This window comes from Pan troglodytes, chromosome 2, assembly GCF_028858775.2.
Source record: "Pan troglodytes isolate AG18354 chromosome 2, NHGRI_mPanTro3-v2.0_pri, whole genome shotgun sequence".
Classification (NCBI taxonomy): domain Eukaryota; kingdom Metazoa; phylum Chordata; class Mammalia; order Primates; family Hominidae; genus Pan; species Pan troglodytes.
The window spans coordinates 48,714,370-48,732,895 of NC_086015.1; the positions used below are offsets into that span (position 1 = coordinate 48,714,370).

The following is an 18,526-nucleotide window of genomic DNA, read 5'->3' on the forward strand; positions in this document are numbered from 1 at the left end:
CTGAGCCTGGGGACCCCAGCTCCACCGGATGCCCCCACCAGGCCCCTACCACCTTCCCTGGTGCCTCCCCCTCTGCACCGGTTTCCCCTTCCCTCTCCTCTCAACCCGTCCCCCACCCCGCCGCCCAGAATGGAAAATACCTTCATATAATCTCTTTTGGTGGGGGTCAAGTAAATATGATTTAGAAGGAGTTTCTATTTCTCACAGGGAAACAACATTCATCTCTGGAATGTACACTTTAGGTAATCTGGGGGAAGAAAGGTAATTTTCCAGCAGTTTTAGCTCTCAAACAAGCAATATACATCTATGTGGAGTAACTATTTCCTGTAACTTGTTGGAAGTTGATGGTGACCTAGTCATTTATCAAATATTGATTGAATGCCTAGTATGTCAGCCATGCTCTAGGTGCTAGGGATATAGTATGAACGAAACAGAGAAGGCCCCTGCCTTCATAGAGCTTACATTCTACCAAGGGAGATAACAATTGGATAGAGTGAGCCGAAGAAATGGGAATATGCCAGCTAGGTGGTACATCCTTTCAGATGTGCAGAGAGCTTGCTTTCTGGATTTAATCTATGGTATCCTCATTTTTCAGTTTATCAAAAATGCCAATAATCTAAATTTCACCTGTTTCTGATTAATGAATTCAACAAGTATTTATTGAATGCCTTCTCTACCAATCATTGTGCTAAACATTGAGATATAATGATAAATAATAGCTCCATATAGCTGATTAGAGTTGTATAAAAATGAACTGATTGGGTCTTTCACAGTTGTCCTTGGGTGGGATGCTACTTGTGTGTATCTTCCTAACAATACCTACGAAAGAAGTACAAGTGTATGCATTTAGGGGGGCACTGAATAGGTTAGCTAGAGCTAGAATAACTAATAGTGATATGTGAGTGTAAAGACCCATAAGGGCAACAGTCTAGGTGGTCAAGTGAGAATTGGCATTGGGATTTGAAGAACCAGGATAAATTGGATAGCTGAGGTTAGGGAGAGCAGGTAGAAGGAAGGGAGAGTATTCCAAAGGGAAAATCCTGGGAAAAAGATCTAGAGTCAGGAACAGGCAAGGGATTTCAGGGGGCCAATGGGAATTCAGTAACTTTAGAGCAGAATGTATATGATAGCCAAATAAGAGATGTTGATATTGAGGTCAGTTTGTGTGGGCCTAGATTGGGAGTTTGTCCTTTATTCTAACATAACAGGGGATCACTCAAGGTTCTTAATAGAGACTATTTTAAGCAGATAGAATATACTAGTTTCTTGTTGAGATGGCCCATTCCGGCTCCTACCCAGCATCCTTTCCATCCCCAACGTCTCCCTCTACAGTTTTCCTGAGGGTTGAGGTAGCCACTGTGTTTCAGGCCAAGATAGTTGTTAATGGGATATCAGGAACGCGACTGGGCTTGACGGGAAGCAAGGCTGGAGTTACAGGCTGGGCTTGGCGGGAAACAAAGCTGGAGTTACAAGCTGGGTTTGGAGGGAACGCCTTCTTCTAGGGTCCCATAGAGATGTTCCTCCCGCTTCCTAGAGAATCAGAGAATGGATGCGCGAGCTCGCTGCTGACGCACTACCGGCCGCGCCACCATTCTTCCGGTTTCAGAAGTTAAGGCTGGTGTCCTGGCCCCAGTCCACCTCTGGGAGCGCCTGCGCCGCTCCGCGGAGAGTCCGTGGATCTCACAGTGAGCGAGTTGGGACCCAGGGAGGGGAAAAGAGAGGACCCTGGCGAGCCACTGTTGGGGCAGCGGGCTGGAGGGTTATCTGGGAAGTCAGCCCCGGCCTCAGTCCTCCCCAGGTTGCTGCCTACGCGTGCTGCCCGGACCTAGGGCACTCCTAGCGGCTCGGCCCGCCCAGTCTGCAGCCTCAGCACTGCAGACTCCAAGGCCCAGCACAGTGCCCGGCACAGAGGAGATGCCTAGGAAAATGGCGGAGTGAATGAATTAATGAGTGAATGAATGATGGATAGATGATCAAGACAGACCTAGGACCCATGTCAGGAAACGAGGTCCTGGGGATCAGATACCAGTTTCTTCCCCCGGCTGATCCTGTAGCTCCGAAACTTGTTTAGAGCCTGTTTTTATAGGAGACGGCAAATAGCGTAAAGTGCACTCGTTGAGAGTCTTGAGACCTGAGTTACAATTCTGGAGGGTACAGAAATCTCTAAAGTACTGTCTAGAAGTCTGTTCCTTGCTTCTTCACAAAGCTCAGTTGACAGCTTGTATGTGATAGCATGTATGCAAACCTTAATGCCTCCCAATGAAGGGTTACTATCCATTATATGCCAAACATTACCCCGAATTTAGTGGCTAGGCTACAAAAGAGTGACATCGGAGACTGCCACATGTAAAGATGCTTCCAGTCTTGTGTAGGACGATAAGGGCATAAGCAGATTTTGGTGGTAATATTTTAAACTACATTTATTTAGCACTTACTGTATACCAGGCACTATTTGAAGCATTTGTGCTAATTGATTTAATCTTCACAACAGCGTATTGCGTGTACAGTTTTGTTTTTTGGTTTTTGGTTTGTTTGTTTTTTTTTTGAGACGGGATTTCACTCTTGTTGCCCAGGCTGGAGTGCAACGGGGTGATCTGGGCTCACCACAACCTCTGCCTCCCGGGTTCAAGCGATTCTCCTGCCTCAGCCTCCCGAGTAGCTGGGATTACAGGCATGCGCCACCACACCTGGTTAATTTTGTATTTTTAGTAGAAACGGGGTTTCACAGTGTTGGTCAGGCTGGTCGCGAACTCCCAACCTCAAGTGATCCGCCCGCCTTGGCCTCCCAAAGTTCTGGGATTATAGGCGTGAAACACCGCGCCAGGCCTATGTGTAGTTTTTAAGTGAGGGAACTGAGGTACAGAGAGAATAGAAAATTTGTCCCAGATCACATTGCTAAGTGACCCAAGGCTGCATAAGAGATAAAGTGTACTGCCACAGCTTGGGTGAGTGCACTGTTTGGTGCCAAAATGCAGACCAAGAAGGGCTTCAGAGAGGAGTACATTTCAATGTGGTCTCGTTGGAGGGATTGTTAAAAATTCTGGAAAAACTTCATCTAGCTTACCTAGATTCCTTTAGCTAATTATTGAGGGGTAAGGAGGTGGCATCTGGGGAAAAGCTTACAAGGTAGAGGGAGGAAGCCAGCTCTCTAATAGGTTGGCAGGATAGGGCTATTAAGAGCCTGTTTCCTTTTTACCTTTCACCATAATACTCAGCTTTCCCCAGATCTGCAGAGGGATCTTTTTAGCATCTTAAAATCACTAACAGCCAGATTATTCCACAATAGGCATTTGTAGAAGCACCTGTACATTACTTTCTGGGCAACTTATAGACCTAGGAGTCAGCAAATATGGACCAAATTTGGTCTGCCACTTTTTTTGGTAAAACTGTTTTATTAAAACACAGGCAAGCTCATTCAGTACATATTGTCTATTTCTGTTTTCAGACTACAAAGGCAAAGTTGAATAGTTGAGACAGAGACTGTATTTTCCATTTAACCCATTAAACCTAAAAAAAATTGCTTTCTGGCCTGTTACAGAAAATGTTTGCTGACCCTTGACATTGACAAACTGCTGACAGCTCAGATGATCCATGATTGGAACGATGTGGTCATCACCAAGATGTCTTTCTTTCTCCGTAGGTTTTAGTATCAACCATAATAGCATCTAACCCCTGTTGAGTGCCTGCCATCGAGTAGATATCTTTTTGAATGCTTTATGTGAATTAACTCATCAAGGATTCACAGATTATCAGAGCTGGAATGACCCGTAAATATTGTCTAATTTGTCACCCTTTTCAGATAAATAGCCTGTCATGTAGGCCCACTCACATGGGCTATTGGCAGAGCAAACTTTCCTGAGTCCCAATCCAGTCTACTATCATCTTGTGAATGGGAGGCCAATACCATAGCCATTGGATCTGGCATTTTGTTTTGTTTTTGTTTCTGGGTTTTTAAAAAGTAACTTTTTCTACCTATAAAAGTAATATATGTTTATTGAAGGAGAAGTAAAAATATAGAAGAGTATAAAGCACAAACTAAAGTGACCCATTAACTGACCTAGAGATAAATGTGTTAATATTTTGGTGGGTTTTCTTTATGTCTTTTTTAAATGTGTGTGTTTTATCTGTTTATTAACAATAGTTTCTGTTTATTGAGTGCTTAATGCCAGTATATGCGTGCATATTTCTTGTTTTTTAGTGTTTTGTATCTTCCTGTTTTAACATATTATATTTTCTCATGAATATTCTTTGAAATTATGATTTTTGATACTTTCATAATCTATCTTTGCTAGTCTATCAATGTTTATTTGCCTGTTTATTTAACAATTGTAGTAATAGTGTGATCTTTGTACATAAATCTCTGGCCATCTCTGATTATGCTTTTTCACTTTTTCTTTGATTACAGAAGTTAGTTATTCCTATGGGAAAATTTTCAAACATTACAAAAAGATAGGCCTTAAGGCAAAAGTTTACCATAATTTTATTCTTCAGATATGATCACAATAAATAATTTGTTATATATTCTTATAGATTTGTTATTTTTTTTAAAGTAGAGCAAAATATAGATAATAGAGGACATTTGAGGAAATTATTCACAATTCATTATTTTACCACAGTGATGATTATTTTTCCTTCTTGATCTTATTCAGATGTATTTTTAATTTTTAATTTTTGAGAGGGATCTCACTCTGTCACCCAGGTTGGAATGCAATGGTGCTATCACAGCTCACTGCGACCTCTACCTCCCATGTTCAAGTGATCCTTCCACCTCAGCCTCCTGAGTAGCTGAAACCACAAGCATGACACATGTATATTTTAACAAACATATATTTTACATTATATTACTACTTGAAATTTTACTATACTGGGTTTTTTCAACATATGGCATAAATATTTTTTCCCAATAAACACATATTTTCATTTTTAATTATCTTAATGTCTAAATAATTTTCACCAACTAGAAGTACCATAATTTGCTAATCCTCAGTGTCCACCAGTAGAAAAACTTTTATTTCCATGTACATTTCAGGGGATATTTTTACAAGTAACAGAAGAATTCTGTTTCTCTTCTCTCTGGAAATTTACTTCTTTCTGAGAAAATTCTATTTGTAGAATTACTAGGTCAAAGAATATAGTCTTTTTTTTTTTTTTTTTTTTTGAGACGGAGTTTCGCTCTTGTTGCCCAAGCTGGAGTGCAGTGGCGTGATCTCGGCTCACTGTAGCCTCTGCCCCCTGGGTTCAAGCAATTCTCCTGCCTCAGCCTCCTGAGTAGCTGAGATTACAGGTGCCTGCCACTGCGCCCGGCTAATTTTTTGTATTTTTTAGTAGAGAAGTGGTTTCACCATGTTGGGCAGGCTGGTCTTGAACTCCTGACCTCAGGTGATCCACCTGCCTTGGCCTCCCAAAGTGCTGGGATTACAGGTGTGAGCCACTGCGCCCAGCCAAATATAGTCATTTTTTATGGCATACTGATGACTCTGAGGTACACTACAGGTGGTGTATATACAAAATGAGCATTCTGTTCTGAATTCCTGTATCCACAAAATGTTGATCACAGCATCCTAACTATAACTGAAGCTACAACTTTCACACCTGATGTATATTGCCAGATTAGCTCCAGAAAGATGGTACCAACTTACATTTGCACCGGTATGTGAGAAACTCCCTGCACCTTTGTGAATCTTGAGTGTAGCATTAAAAATAGATTTTCCAGTTTGATGTAAAAATTGATTCTTCATTCTTTCAGTTTCCATTTCCTTGTTTACCATAAAGATGGAACATTGTTTTGATATGTTTATTGGCCTTTTGTAATTCTTGGTGTATTTTTTGTATTTTCCATTTTTCTCTCAGTTCATCTTTTTTTCTTACTCATTTGTAAGAAGTCTTTATTAGGTCTGTCTATCCCTTGATATATAACTGAAAAATACTTTTTTAAAGCTTGTTTTTCTTCATTTTCTTTGTATTTTGGATATACAGAGTATTGTTTTTATGTGGTCAGATTTATCAATTTTTGTCCTATCCATTTTGCATCATGCTTGAAAGTGCTAACCCTAGAATGAATTATTGGTCATACTTTATTTTGTGGTTTTACTTTTTTTATTTAACCCTTTAATTGGTTTGGGTTTATTTTGGTGTGTGGCGTGATATAGTAATTGCACTTTTTTTTCCAGGTAGTTAGCAATGGTGCCAACTTGATTTAGGAATTATCTATCTTTTTGTGATTAGAAATGCTGCTTTTATCATATATTAAATTATTTTTATTTACATCTCTTAGAGGATTAGAGATATTTTATTTAATTAATTTATTTTTGAGACAGGATCTTGTTTTGTTGCCCAGGCTGGAGTGAAGTGATGCAATCTTTTTTTTTTTTTTTTTTTTTTGAGATGGAGTTTCGCTCTTGTCGCCCAGGCTGGAGTGCAATGACACGATCCATCCTCACCACAACCTCCGCCTCCTGGGTACAAGGGATTCTTCTGCCTCAGCCTCCCAAGTAGCTGGGATTACAGGCATGTGCCACCATGCCTGGCTAATTTTGTATTTTTAGTAGAGACAGGGTTTCTCCATGTTGGTCAGGCTGGTCTCGAACTTCCAACTTCAGGTAATCCACCTGCCTCAGCCTCCCAAAGTGCTGGGATTACAGGCATGAGCCACCACACCTGGCCAATGCAATCATATTAATAGCTCACTGCAGCCTCGAACTCCTGGGCTCAAGTGATCCTCCCGCCTTAGTAGCTATGACTATAGGTACACACCACTACACCCAACTTAATTTTTGTTTTTTTGTAGAGGTGAAGTTTTCTATGTTGCCTAGGCTGGTTTCAAACTTCTGGCCTAAAGTGATCTTCCCACCTTGGCCTCCTAAAGTGCTAGGATTACAAGTGTGAGCTACCTCACCTTGCTGGGCTTAGAGATCTTTTAAGTGTTTAGACTCACTGTTGGAGTTTTCCTAGCCACATTGCTTTAAAGATTTTATCTGTTACTCCTGTGATTTCAAGTACTTTTTTTATGTCTAAAACTCTTCAGGCCACACCTCTCTCCTCTCTTTCAGCTGTGTATGCCCTGTTCCACTTTCTATTTGGATATTTGAGACTAAAGATAACTTATTCCTTTCCAGAGCAGTGTACCAGTGTCACTAAAGATCACTGTCATCTCCCAAAACTGGCTAATTATCCTTGACATCTCCCTCTCTCACCCTTCCCACCAATATTCATTCGTTCTGGTTGATCCTTTCTCTTAATCCAGTCCCCATACTGGACTACTGAAATAGCCTCACAAGGGATCTTCAAGCCTTCACCTTGCCCTCCCACTCCTCACCACTACGCATATTATCTGTTGCTGTAGACAGAGGAATATGTTTCCTTAAAACAGTGGATCTAATCATGTCATGTATTCTATCAAACTGTTTCAAATCCTTATTATGGCTTTCTCTTCACTTTAGGGTAAAGTCCTTAAAATGTTTTTTAGCGTTCTGTTTGAACTGGCTTGCCTCAGGCTTTTATGTCTCATTTCTGGTGTTTAATACTTGGGCATTACTATGTCTCCTTTATTCCTCCAAAGTACTGAGCTTGATTCCTTTTGTATGTTCATTTTGTCTCTCTTCTTTTCCCTTTCACACGTCTAAAGGGGACCCAGACTATATTAGGTCCCCTGTGCTTTACATTCTGTAGCACCCCATACTTGCAGTTTTGTAACTCCCATATTTGAAATGATTCATTTAATGTCTTTGTCCAGCTATGACACAAGTTGGAGCCAGATAGGGTGTCTGGCTTCTTTTTCCAGCATCTAGCACTGATTAGTCACCCAAATGCAACTCTGCTTGCATGAGTCTCTGAGTCTCTGTAGGATTGTATAGTAGCTTACAGGTTCCTTTATGTTCTTCCTGTGAATGAGAATCAGAATCAGGAAAACCAGGTAGGATCATCTTCTTTTTTTTTTTTTTTTTTTTTTTTTTTTTTTTTTTTTTTGAGATGGAGTCTTGCTCTGTCGCCCAGGCTGGAGTGCAATGGCGCAATCTCAGCTTACTGCAGCATCTGCTTCCTGGGTTCAAGTGATTCTCCCGCCTCATTCTCCCGAGTAGCTGGGATTACAGGCACCTGCCATCATGCCCAACTAATTTTTGTATTCTTATAGAGACAGGGTTTCTCCATGTTGGCCAGGCTGGTCTCAAACTCCTGACCTCAGGTGATCCGCCTGCCTCGGCCTCCCAAAGTGCTGGGATTACAGGCGTAAGCCACTGCTCCTGGCCAAGGATCTTCTTAAATCTTTAAAACTCAATGCAGAAGCACAGACTTCACTGAGAAGTCCACAAGACCAAGCTTATTATGTACTTGAGCAGACTTATTTTATTCTTTCATGTCTTCCAAGTTCTTGACTCTGGTAAAATCATATCTGGATCTTCCCTTTTTCCTTGAATAATGCTGCCAGTTCTGCTTTTCACTTCAAGGTTAAATGGAGAGATATTTTTGAATGAACAGTTTTGGTATTGATATTTTTAAGAAGCAGCATTTATAGAAACTGGTATTTTTGCAACTTTTTTGTAAGTCAAAACTTATTTCACAGTTAAATTTATTTCTGTTTCTTTTTAACTGCAGCCTGCCCTCTGACACTAAGCTATACCTGAAGAAAAACTGTTTAATTGATATGACATCTTGAAGAAGGGACAATCAGTGTGTCTCTAGTTTGTATCAAGTAGATAGCATTCCCTAACACTATCTCAGCTCCTTGGCATTTGGTAGAAGTGGGTAAATCAGACTTAATGCACAAGCTTTGCTATGAGGACATTTTGCTATACAACTTTTAACTATATTAACTGGCTTTTCATATAGATTATTGTATGATGGCCAGAGTGTACTAATTGATGTGAATATTCCTATTTGTTTAATCTTTATAATTATAGAAAGGTAATGAATAACATTCTGATTTACTTATCAAGTGCTTAAATATTTGATAGTATGTTAGTCTGATGTTACCACTTCTTGAACAGCTGGCAAACGGGGTGTGAACCTAGGAGGCTACAAGCCAATGCTGATTTTTGCGGATGCTTCCACATTGTTATCCTGAGAGTTACTGTGTGTGTTGTTAGATAGTGTCCCTAGGCAAGAGCTCTTTGTTTTTGTTCTGTTTACTGGGACAGTAATATTCCCTCCCTCCCTGCACCTTTTTTCCCCATGAGCAGGGTTCCCAGTTTTCCAGACCTGAAGTGTTTTCCAATCAAAGCGAAGAGACGATCTGTGGATGTTGAATATGCAAGGAGCTGAAGAGAGAGACATTAGAAGAGAGACTTGTCCAGGTGAGTGAGCAAGGGACAAGCAGTGGGAGAAATAGCCAACAGGAAGCCTTTGGAAATTTTAGAGGACAAGCTGGGTGAGGCTCAGGAGATAAAATAACTGTCTCTTATAGGGATGTTGGGGACAGGGGTGGGTGAACATGTCTGGGGCCAACTTTTCCCCAGTACTAATTTTATCATTCTCATTTCTAGCATTTTCCTGTTTACATTCTCCCACTCTCCACTCTGGATACAAACCATTCATGTTTCCTGTCTTGCCCTAATCTCAGCCTGTGTGTTGGGTGTTGTTTTTCATTTATCTCCATTGTCTCATTCTCTTGCTCCTTGGGTGTCTGTAGCTACCCCTTCCATGGGAGTTCCTCGTTAATGGTGATCACATTACCCTAATGCATATCTCTTCTACCAGTTACAACTCTAACTTACTTGCCACACTTGCTGTTACTGGCCCTTCATCATAGGCCATTACTGAGGTCTGCCAAAAGTTAAGGTCTTACAGTTTCAGGGGCCTTCACTCTGCCCTGTACAGGAGATATTCATTCTGCTGTTTTCTTTCAGGCTGGGTAAACAAGAACAAGCCTGCTCCGGAGCAGGATGTCTGTAAAATTGACTCATCAGGGATAGTAGTAAAGAGGTTCCAAGAGGATGAATACCAAGATTCTACATTTGAAGAAAAATATGCATGTGAGGGCATGAAGGAAAACTCTCCTAGGGAGATTGCTGAATCATGCCTTTTCCAGGAAGGAGGTTTTGGGAGAATAACTTTCATCCACAAAGAAGCACCCCCTGAAATTATTAGTCAAGGATATAATTTTGAGAAAAGCTTGCTTTTGACCTCAAGCCTTGTTACACGTCTCAGGGTTTCTACAGAAGAGAGTCTGCATCAGTGGGAAACAAGTAATATACAAACCAATGATATTTCAGACCAAAGTAAATGTCCAACTCTCTGCACACAGAAAAAATCTTGGAAATGTAATGAATGTGGAAAAACCTTTACTCAGAGCTCATCCCTTGCCCAACATCAGAGAACTCATACTGGAGAGAGACCCTACGCATGTGAGGAATGTGGGAAAGCCTTTAGTCGTAGTTCATTCCTTGTTCAACATCAAAGAATTCACACTGGAGTGAAACCATATGGATGTGAGCAGTGTGGGAAAACATTTCGATGTCGATCATTTCTTACTCAGCATCAAAGAATTCACACTGGAGAGAAACCTTATAAATGCAACGAATGTGGGAATTCCTTCCGCAATCACTCACATCTCACTGAACACCAGAGAATTCACACTGGAGAGAAACCTTATAAATGTAATAGGTGTGGGAAGGCATTCAATCAGAATACACACCTTATTCATCATCAGAGAATTCACACTGGTGAGAAGCCTTACATATGCAGTGAATGTGGCTCTTCTTTTCGAAAACACTCAAATCTTACACAACATCAGAGAATTCACACTGGGGAAAAACCCCATAAATGTGATGAATGTGGGAAAACTTTCCAAACAAAGGCAAACCTCTCTCAGCATCAGAGAATTCATACTGGAGAGAAACCCTATAAATGTAAAGAATGTGGCAAAGCCTTTTGTCAGAGCCCATCTCTTATTAAACACCAGCGAATTCATACTGGAGAAAAACCATATAAGTGTAAAGAATGTGGCAAAGCGTTTACTCAGAGCACCCCACTCACTAAACATCAGAGAATACATACAGGGGAGAGACCCTACAAATGCAGTGAATGTGGTAAAGCCTTCATTCAGAGCATTTGCCTTATTCGGCACCAGAGAAGTCACACTGGAGAAAAACCCTATAAATGCAATGAATGTGGAAAGGGCTTTAATCAGAACACCTGCCTCACTCAGCATATGAGAATTCATACTGGAGAGAAGCCCTATAAATGTAAAGAATGTGGGAAAGCCTTTGCTCATAGCTCATCTCTTACTGAACATCATAGAACTCACACTGGTGAGAAGCTCTATAAATGTAGTGAGTGTGAGAAAACCTTCCGCAAGTATGCACACCTTAGTGAACATTACAGAATTCACACTGGTGAGAAGCCTTATGAGTGTATTGAGTGTGGAAAGTTCTTCAGACATAGTTCAGTCCTTTTCAGACATCAGAAACTTCACAGTGGTGACTAATGCTGCCATTTAGGTTATGACAGTTTCTCTAGCGAGGATGACTACGAATCTGACTGGGAATAGAGGGGCAGGTAGAGTTCCTGGAGGGAAGGATGAAGGAGCCTTGGCTACTGTACTCTGAGAGGAATATTTCCAGAAATGGAGGTGGGAGCTTAGGGAATGCAGAGCCTACTTGAGGTGGGCATCTGGGAATACAGGGTAGAAAGAAATTCCTGCTTTTCAGATAAAGCCTACACATTGCCACTGTCTCCCCATGTGACTCTTACAGCTTGAGGAGGCATTTGTTAGCACTTCTGTTCACTTTACTACATCCTGCCCCACATTCTGACTTGTCACCCATTTTCGTTGGCTGGCAGGTTGAGATGTTTTTCTTAAACACTGCCTGTCAGTGTGAAGTGGCACAGCTCTGATGTAGTGCTAAGTCTAGCCTCCAGATTTGAGGCAGCCCTGACCATGCTACCATGGGGGAGGCTCCCAACCTGTGGAAGTGGTCCTGTGAAAAGGAGACAGAAACAAGTAAGAGCCAAAAAAAAAAAAAAAAAAAAAAAAAATCCATATCCATTCATTAAAAAAATGAGATATAAAGCAACAACTGGGCTGACCTCTATAGATGTGCCAGTAAAGAAGGCTTTCTTTCATTATCAGGGTGAAGGTCTTTCCTGATTCTTCCAAGCTTTGAGGTGACTCAGAGCTAAGAATGAAATGGGAGACCAAGTTAGAATTCATGATACTGGTTTATGGGGAGGCAGTCATACCTGTTCAGAGAACCAGGAAGACTCAATATCTCAGAGGAAATATGGTTACCCAGGAAAGAAATGGTCTGCTAGAGTGATAAGACTCAGAACAGGAAGCCTGCATGTGACTGAGCAAGTCACCTACATAACCCTGCCTGTACTAAGGTGTACACCTGTCTATTGTAAGTTTGCCTAGGCTGTTGGTGTACAGAGACCAGAGGAGAGAGACACACTAGGACTAACAATGTCCTAACAAAATGATACTTAGTTTGTTGGTCTTTAGGAGAAAGCATTAGTAATGAAAGAAGAAAGAATTTTCAGTTGGTTGGACATTGGGGCTGCTTAAGAAAGTGTTGACATTTGTCGTGGAATGACTTTGGAAAGACTTCTAAAAGAATCTTTTTCAAATCCCTGAAAATCAGGATAGCACATTTTGCTACTGACTGTGACAGTGTTTTATTCTTTTGAGAGAAATGACATAGTTTTCCCTTTATTTCCCAAATTCCTTTCATGTTCTTAACTGCTACCCAGAAATTGAGCTTCAGAAGATTGAGGATAGCCTTTGATTGATATTTAAAATAATTTCTAAGCTGTGAAGCTTATAGCATTTTTAAAGTATGGCTATTAAAAACACTAAATTAAGTTGATTCTGGAATGCTTGGTTATTTGGAACTCATCATTTTTTTTTTTTTTTTTTTTTCTAGAGCAGTTGCCTTGTAGGGATAGGTTTGGGCCATGAATTACCATTAATGGGAGTATGGTATAAATATATATCTTTTTCACTTTCTATGAAGATTATGTTATTAAAACCTACCACCAGTGAAGTCATAATTGAGAAAATTAATACACTATGGGTAAAAATAATGCTGTAAAACCTTTCTAAATATGTTCGTGAAAATATTATTTTACCAAAAGCAAAAATGTATTTATACCTCCTAGATAAAAACTGCATAATTAATTACTGGCACATAATACATGTTCAGTAAATATTTATTTCATGAGTTATATCAACTATTGCCCAACAGAACCTTTCTTGGAACTTCCTGATGAATAGTTATTTATAGCAATATTTGTACACCATCTTGAGAATTATGAGTGGAGATTAGAATAGGGAGAGTTTTCTTAAGAAAGAAACAACAAAACTTTAAAGATATCTCAGGAGGCTGAGGCACAAGAATCACTTGAACCTGGGAGGTGGAGGCTGCAGTCAGCCGAGATTGTGTCTGTGCACTCCAGCCTGGGAGACAGAGTGAGACTTTTTCTAGAAAAAAAAAAAAATGATATCCATAAGTTCTTGTGGGAAAGATTTTCTCAAGTGAAACAGACTTGATCCTGAATTTTTAATTCTCAGGCTGAGAAAATATCGCATGTTTTTACCTTCTGGGGAAACAGTTAAATAACTGTTCTTTCCACTACCCTGACCCCATATTCTCACACTTGGACTTATGTGCTCCTGATTTTCTCTCAGTTGCTGGCCCATGATGTACCTAGTCTCTCCAGCATGGCCCCAAACCTAGTCATTGCCCTCACCCTCAGTTTTCCCTCTTATTCAATCTTCATATCCATTCAACCACTATGTCCTGTTGAAGTTATCTCCTATCTCTGGAAGCCATCTCCACTGCAGTTATTGTAGTCCAGTCCCCTACTCCCTAATTTATTTTCTAGACTATTTTATTTTTAATTTTAATTTTTTTTTTTTTGAGACAGGATCTCACTCTGTTGTCCAGGCTGGAATGCAATGGCATGGTCTCTGCTTACTGCAAACCCCCACCTCCCAGGCTCAAGCGATCCTCCCATTTCAGCCTCCCAAGTAGCTGGGACTACAGGCATGTGCCACTATCCTTGGCTAATTTTTATATTTTTTTGTAGTGATGGGTTTCACCATGTTGCTCAGGCTGGTCTCGGACTCCTGGGCTCAAGCAATCTGCCTGCCTCAGCCACCCAAAGTGCTGGGATTATAGGCATGAGCCACTGTGCCTGGACTTCCTATTTAAAAATTTATCTACCAGTCTTCCAGTTTCTTGCCCCACTAGGCCATCTTTCACATTTCTTCTTGATCTTTATAAGCATAACTGGCTGCTTATTGTTTTCGGAATAAAGCACTAGTCCTTTAAAGAGGCAGGTGAGGCCCCTCATCTGACCCATGCCTGAATTGCCATCCTTAGCTGCCATTCCTTGCCTGGCATGTTCTATTCCATAGTTCAAATTCCTGTGATTCTGGAATATCACCTCTGGACTCTATTTTGGCACTTCCGCACATAGTGTTCCTATTGCCTCAGTTCCTTTTCCCTGCTTCTGCTTGCCTGCAAAACTCCCATTTTTCACTTACGAGTGTGCTTAGGCAATATCTCAAAGCTGTCTCTAACCTCATGTATTTTTTATTCTGTCTTGTATTTTTCATCATTTTATTATGTTACATTATAATGGTTTGTTCACACATCTTTCCCTTTGTCAGCTTTGCTAGGGAAGGAACAATGTGAAATTTCTTTACCTTTGTATCAACAGTGCCTGGTACTTAGGAGGTGCTCAATAAGCATTTGTTGAACTCAACTGAAGAGTCAGACATTTCTCTGTGCTAGTCTGCAGGTTGTGACTTAAGTCCCCAGCTGTCAGCAGGAAGGAGGCATGGTGAGTATGCGTGTCCACGAAGTGTCTGCCAGGAGCAACAGTTCTGAAACTTTCCCTAAGATTGTATTAAACAGAAGATCCCATAAGAAACAGTATTTTTCAATTAGAGATTTAAAAGTCCTATCACAATTTAACTAAACGCTTTCAATTATATTGATGTCAGGGTCAACAGGAGGAGGAAAATGCATGCAACTGCAGAAACACACCTGTGTCAACTGGAATACCTATGAAATAGCAGGAACTGAAGAGTAATGCTGGCCTAGCAGGAGGGCATTTGCAGTTTACAAATCCCAAACTGGGCCAGGCATGGTGGCTTGCACCTGTAATCCCAACTACTCAGGAGTCTGAGGTGGGAGGATTGATTCAGGCCAGGAGTTCAAGAGCATCCTGTGGAACATAGCAAGACCTTGTCTAAAAAAAAAAAAAAAAAAAAAAGCCAGGTATGGTGGTGCATGCCTGTAGTCCTAGCTATCCTGGATGCTGAGCCTGAGGTGGAAGGATCGCTTGAGCCCAGGTGTTGGGAGCTGCAGTGAGCTAGCATCATGCCACTGCACTCTAGCCTACGTGTCAGAGAGTGAGACCCTCTCTCTTAAAAAAAAAAAAAAAAAAAAAAAAGTACCAAAGTGGAAGCACTTCCTGAGATTTTGGGCCCTGGGATGATAAAGAATTTGAGTGTCTTGCTTATTGTGCACTGAAATTTAATTCATGACTTTAGAAGGACACGGATGGAGCCACGTCAGATCCTCAGAACAAAAGAGAAAAGATGTTGGGGTTGCTCAAGACCACACAACCAGTGTCAGATGAAGTTTAAACTGCAGTGTCCTTGCATTTCATTTACTTTTCCCTGTATTGGTCATACCTCTATTCCATATGCCTCTTTATTTTTTATAGAACTGACTACTTTTTTTTGTTTCTGAGATGGTTTCGGTCTGTTGCCCAGGCTGGAGTGCAGTAGTGTGATCCTAGCTCACTGTAGCCTAGACCTCCCAGGCTCAAGCGATTCTCTCACCTCAGCCTCCCAAGCAGTTGGGACTACAGGCGTGAGCTACCATGCCTGGCTAATTTTTAAAAAGTTTATTCTTTGGCCGGGTGCGGTGGCTCACGCCTGTAATCCCAGCACTTTGGGAGGCCAAGGCAGGCGGATCACAAGGTCAGGAGTTTGAGACCAGCCTGACCAACATGGTGAAACCCCGTCTCTACTAAAAATATGAAAATTAGCTAGGCATGGTGGCGCGTGCCTGTAATCCCAGCTACTAAGGAGACTGAGGCAGGAGAATTGCTTGAACCCAGGAGGCAGAGGTTGCAGTGAGCCAAGATCATGCCACTGCACTCCAGCCTGGGTGACAGAGTGAGAGTCTGTCTCAAAAAAAAGTTTTTTAATATTATTTTTTGGTACAGACAGATTCTTGCTATGTTACCCAGGCTCATCTCTAACTCCTGCCCTCAGATGATCCTCCTAACTCAGACTCCCTTACAGGCCTGAGCCACTGCATCCAGCCTAGAATTGACCACTTAGTGCTCCAATCTTTTCCTTATCCTGAGGATGTGAGGAGCTCACTTGTATAAGATTGAGAAGCTTTTTGTTCTCAGAATCTCAGACTTTCCTGAGTGTGAGGGTGACAAGTAAGTTGATTATACCTTTTGACCCCTACTTTCTACATAAGGCAGAAACCTAATCTTGACGATATGTGGCATTAGTTTCATTTATCCAGTGGCCACATCAGGGCTAAGGTTATTTTAGTGTTTTGGAATGTTTTTGGTGTCCATCCCTACCATCCGTTTTCCACCTCATTGAAAGAAGCTCAGCCCAAACTGCTATTAAACTCCAGATTACGGTTTCTAGTAACCTCAGGTGCCTCCCTCCAGACTTAATGTCCTCCACACACTACACCCTGCTGATTTGGAGACTCTTTGAAGCCTAATGTTTGGGGAATGAATAATTAGACCTAGGCTCTCTGGCCTGTGAGATGTTAGGGCTGGAGGGAAGAACTTGCTATCTGATTCCAAAGAAGTGCTGAGAATGTGACACCTGGAGAGGGAAACTTAACATTATTGTTACATGGCATGTCAACTGACAATTTTACAAAGGGTCACTTTTTAGCCAAAGATAGCGATGGCCTCAGTCTGTGGCACCACCATTCCTGATTTGTGTCCAAAAGGGACTCCATTTTGGGAAAACAGCCAATCTGAAGATTGGAATGGATATATATATTTTTTTAAGATGGAGTCTGGCTCTGTCACCCAGGCTGGAGTGCAGTGGCATGATCTCGGCTCACTGCAAGTCCGCCTCCCAGGTTCAAGTGATTCTCCTGCCTCACCCTCCTGAGTAGCTGGGATTACAGGGGCACACCACCACGCCCGGCTAATTTTTGTATCTTTAGTAGAGACGGGGTTTCGCCATGTTGGTCAGGCTGGTCTCAAACTCCTGACCTCGTGATCCGCCCCCCATGGCCTCCCAAAGTGCTGGGATTACAGGTGTGAGCCACCATGCCTGGCCTGGAATGGATAATTTCTCTGCTGCATCTCATTAATTTATACAGCAAGTGTTCACTTCTATATGCTGCACACTAGGGATATGATGGTGTGCACACAGCCCCATTGTCCTGAGATTGCAGATCAGTAGGAATGGTTGGAAGTGAATAAGGTACTCTCCACTCATGCCTTTATCTCTGGACTTTACCTGTCAAGATGAGCCCATGTGTGCAAATATTTCCTGAGTTAGAGCCAGCAAGATCTGAAGTTTTGTAGAAAGGGATGGGTGTGCTACCTTGAGGCCCTGAAAGGTCAGTGAAGTCAGGGCAGAACAATAGGTACTGGAGCTGGGATTTGAGACACAGACAATAGTCCTAACATTTACTGAAGATTTAAAAAATACTAGATGTTCTTAGTAATTCACACGTATTAACCTCACTTAATCCTCACAACAACCCTGTGGTACCATTATTATACCTGGTAAGTGAGGAAGCAGGCACAGAGAGGTAAAGTTGCAAAGTTCATACACTGAGAATCAGGGATTTGAGCCCAAAGCAGTGTTTGTTTTGTTTTGTTTTTGAGACAGAGTCTCACTCTATCACCCAAGCTGGAGTGCAGTGGCTCAGTCTCTGCTCACTGCAACCTCCCCCTCCAAGGTTCAAGTGATTCTCGCGCCTCAGCCTCCGGAGTAGCTGGAATTACAGGCGCCCACCAGCACACCCGGCTGATTTTTGTATTTTTAGTAGAGACAGGGTTTCTCCATGTTGGGCAGGCTGGTCTTGAACTCCTGACCTCAGGTGATCCGCCCGCCTCGGCCTCCCAAAGTGCTGGGATTACAGGAGTGAGTCACCGCGCCTGGCCTGCAGAACTTTTTCTTTTGGCCACCTGAACAATGATCCTGGGTCAGTAAGGTGTCAGGGGTTTCTGTGAAGAGGTCAGTTTTCTTCCAGATGAGGATGTGTGTGAGGAAGGTGGAAGCCAGTTTTGTGAAAAGCCTTGAGAATCCCCAAAGGACAGTAACATAGGAAGCTAAATGTGGCGGACTTGCAGGATGAACTGATGCACAGTAAGAGCTCCTTGTGGTCGACCCTTCTGACTTCCATCCCGTTTCCCTGTGCTGGAAGACGCACGTCAGGTGGGGTCGCAGGTTGTTTCTGGTGCCGGCTTAACCGGCGCAGCACCGAAACCCGTAGCTGCGTGCGGGAAGGAACCACCGAGCGGAAGCCGCTCCCACCTTCCTAGAGAGGAGACGGTAGTGGTTATTAGCCGA

At 41.9% G+C, this 18,526-nt stretch overlaps 1 protein-coding gene and 1 long non-coding RNA gene across 3 annotated transcripts; one reads left to right on the top strand and one right to left on the bottom strand.

The window, feature by feature from the left end:
* Positions 1–1,584: 1,584 nt before the first annotated feature.
* Positions 1,585–12,803, top strand: ZNF502 (zinc finger protein 502). Of its 2 annotated transcripts, XM_001145002.5 has the most exons (4): positions 1,588–1,685; positions 3,539–3,636; positions 9,177–9,290; positions 9,843–12,803. In XM_001145002.5, the coding sequence occupies exons 3-4, from the start codon at positions 9,236–9,238 to the stop codon at positions 11,420–11,422; spliced, it is 1,635 nt and encodes a 544-aa protein (XP_001145002.3). In that variant the 5' UTR covers positions 1,588–1,685; positions 3,539–3,636; positions 9,177–9,235; the 3' UTR covers positions 11,423–12,803. The 2 variants fall into 2 exon arrangements, with proteins under 2 accessions (XP_001145085.3, XP_001145002.3); XM_001145085.5 differs by lacking the exon at positions 3,539–3,636 and having other exon boundaries at positions 1,585–1,685.
* Positions 12,804–13,130: 327 nt separating this feature from the next.
* Positions 13,131–18,513, bottom strand: LOC107970626 (uncharacterized). The gene is made up of 3 exons (XR_001713284.4): positions 17,734–18,513; positions 14,648–14,839; positions 13,131–13,417 (listed from the first exon to the last, which is right to left on the bottom strand). It is a non-coding gene; the product is annotated as an uncharacterized LOC107970626 (long non-coding RNA).
* Between the last annotated feature and the right edge of the window lie 13 nt (positions 18,514–18,526).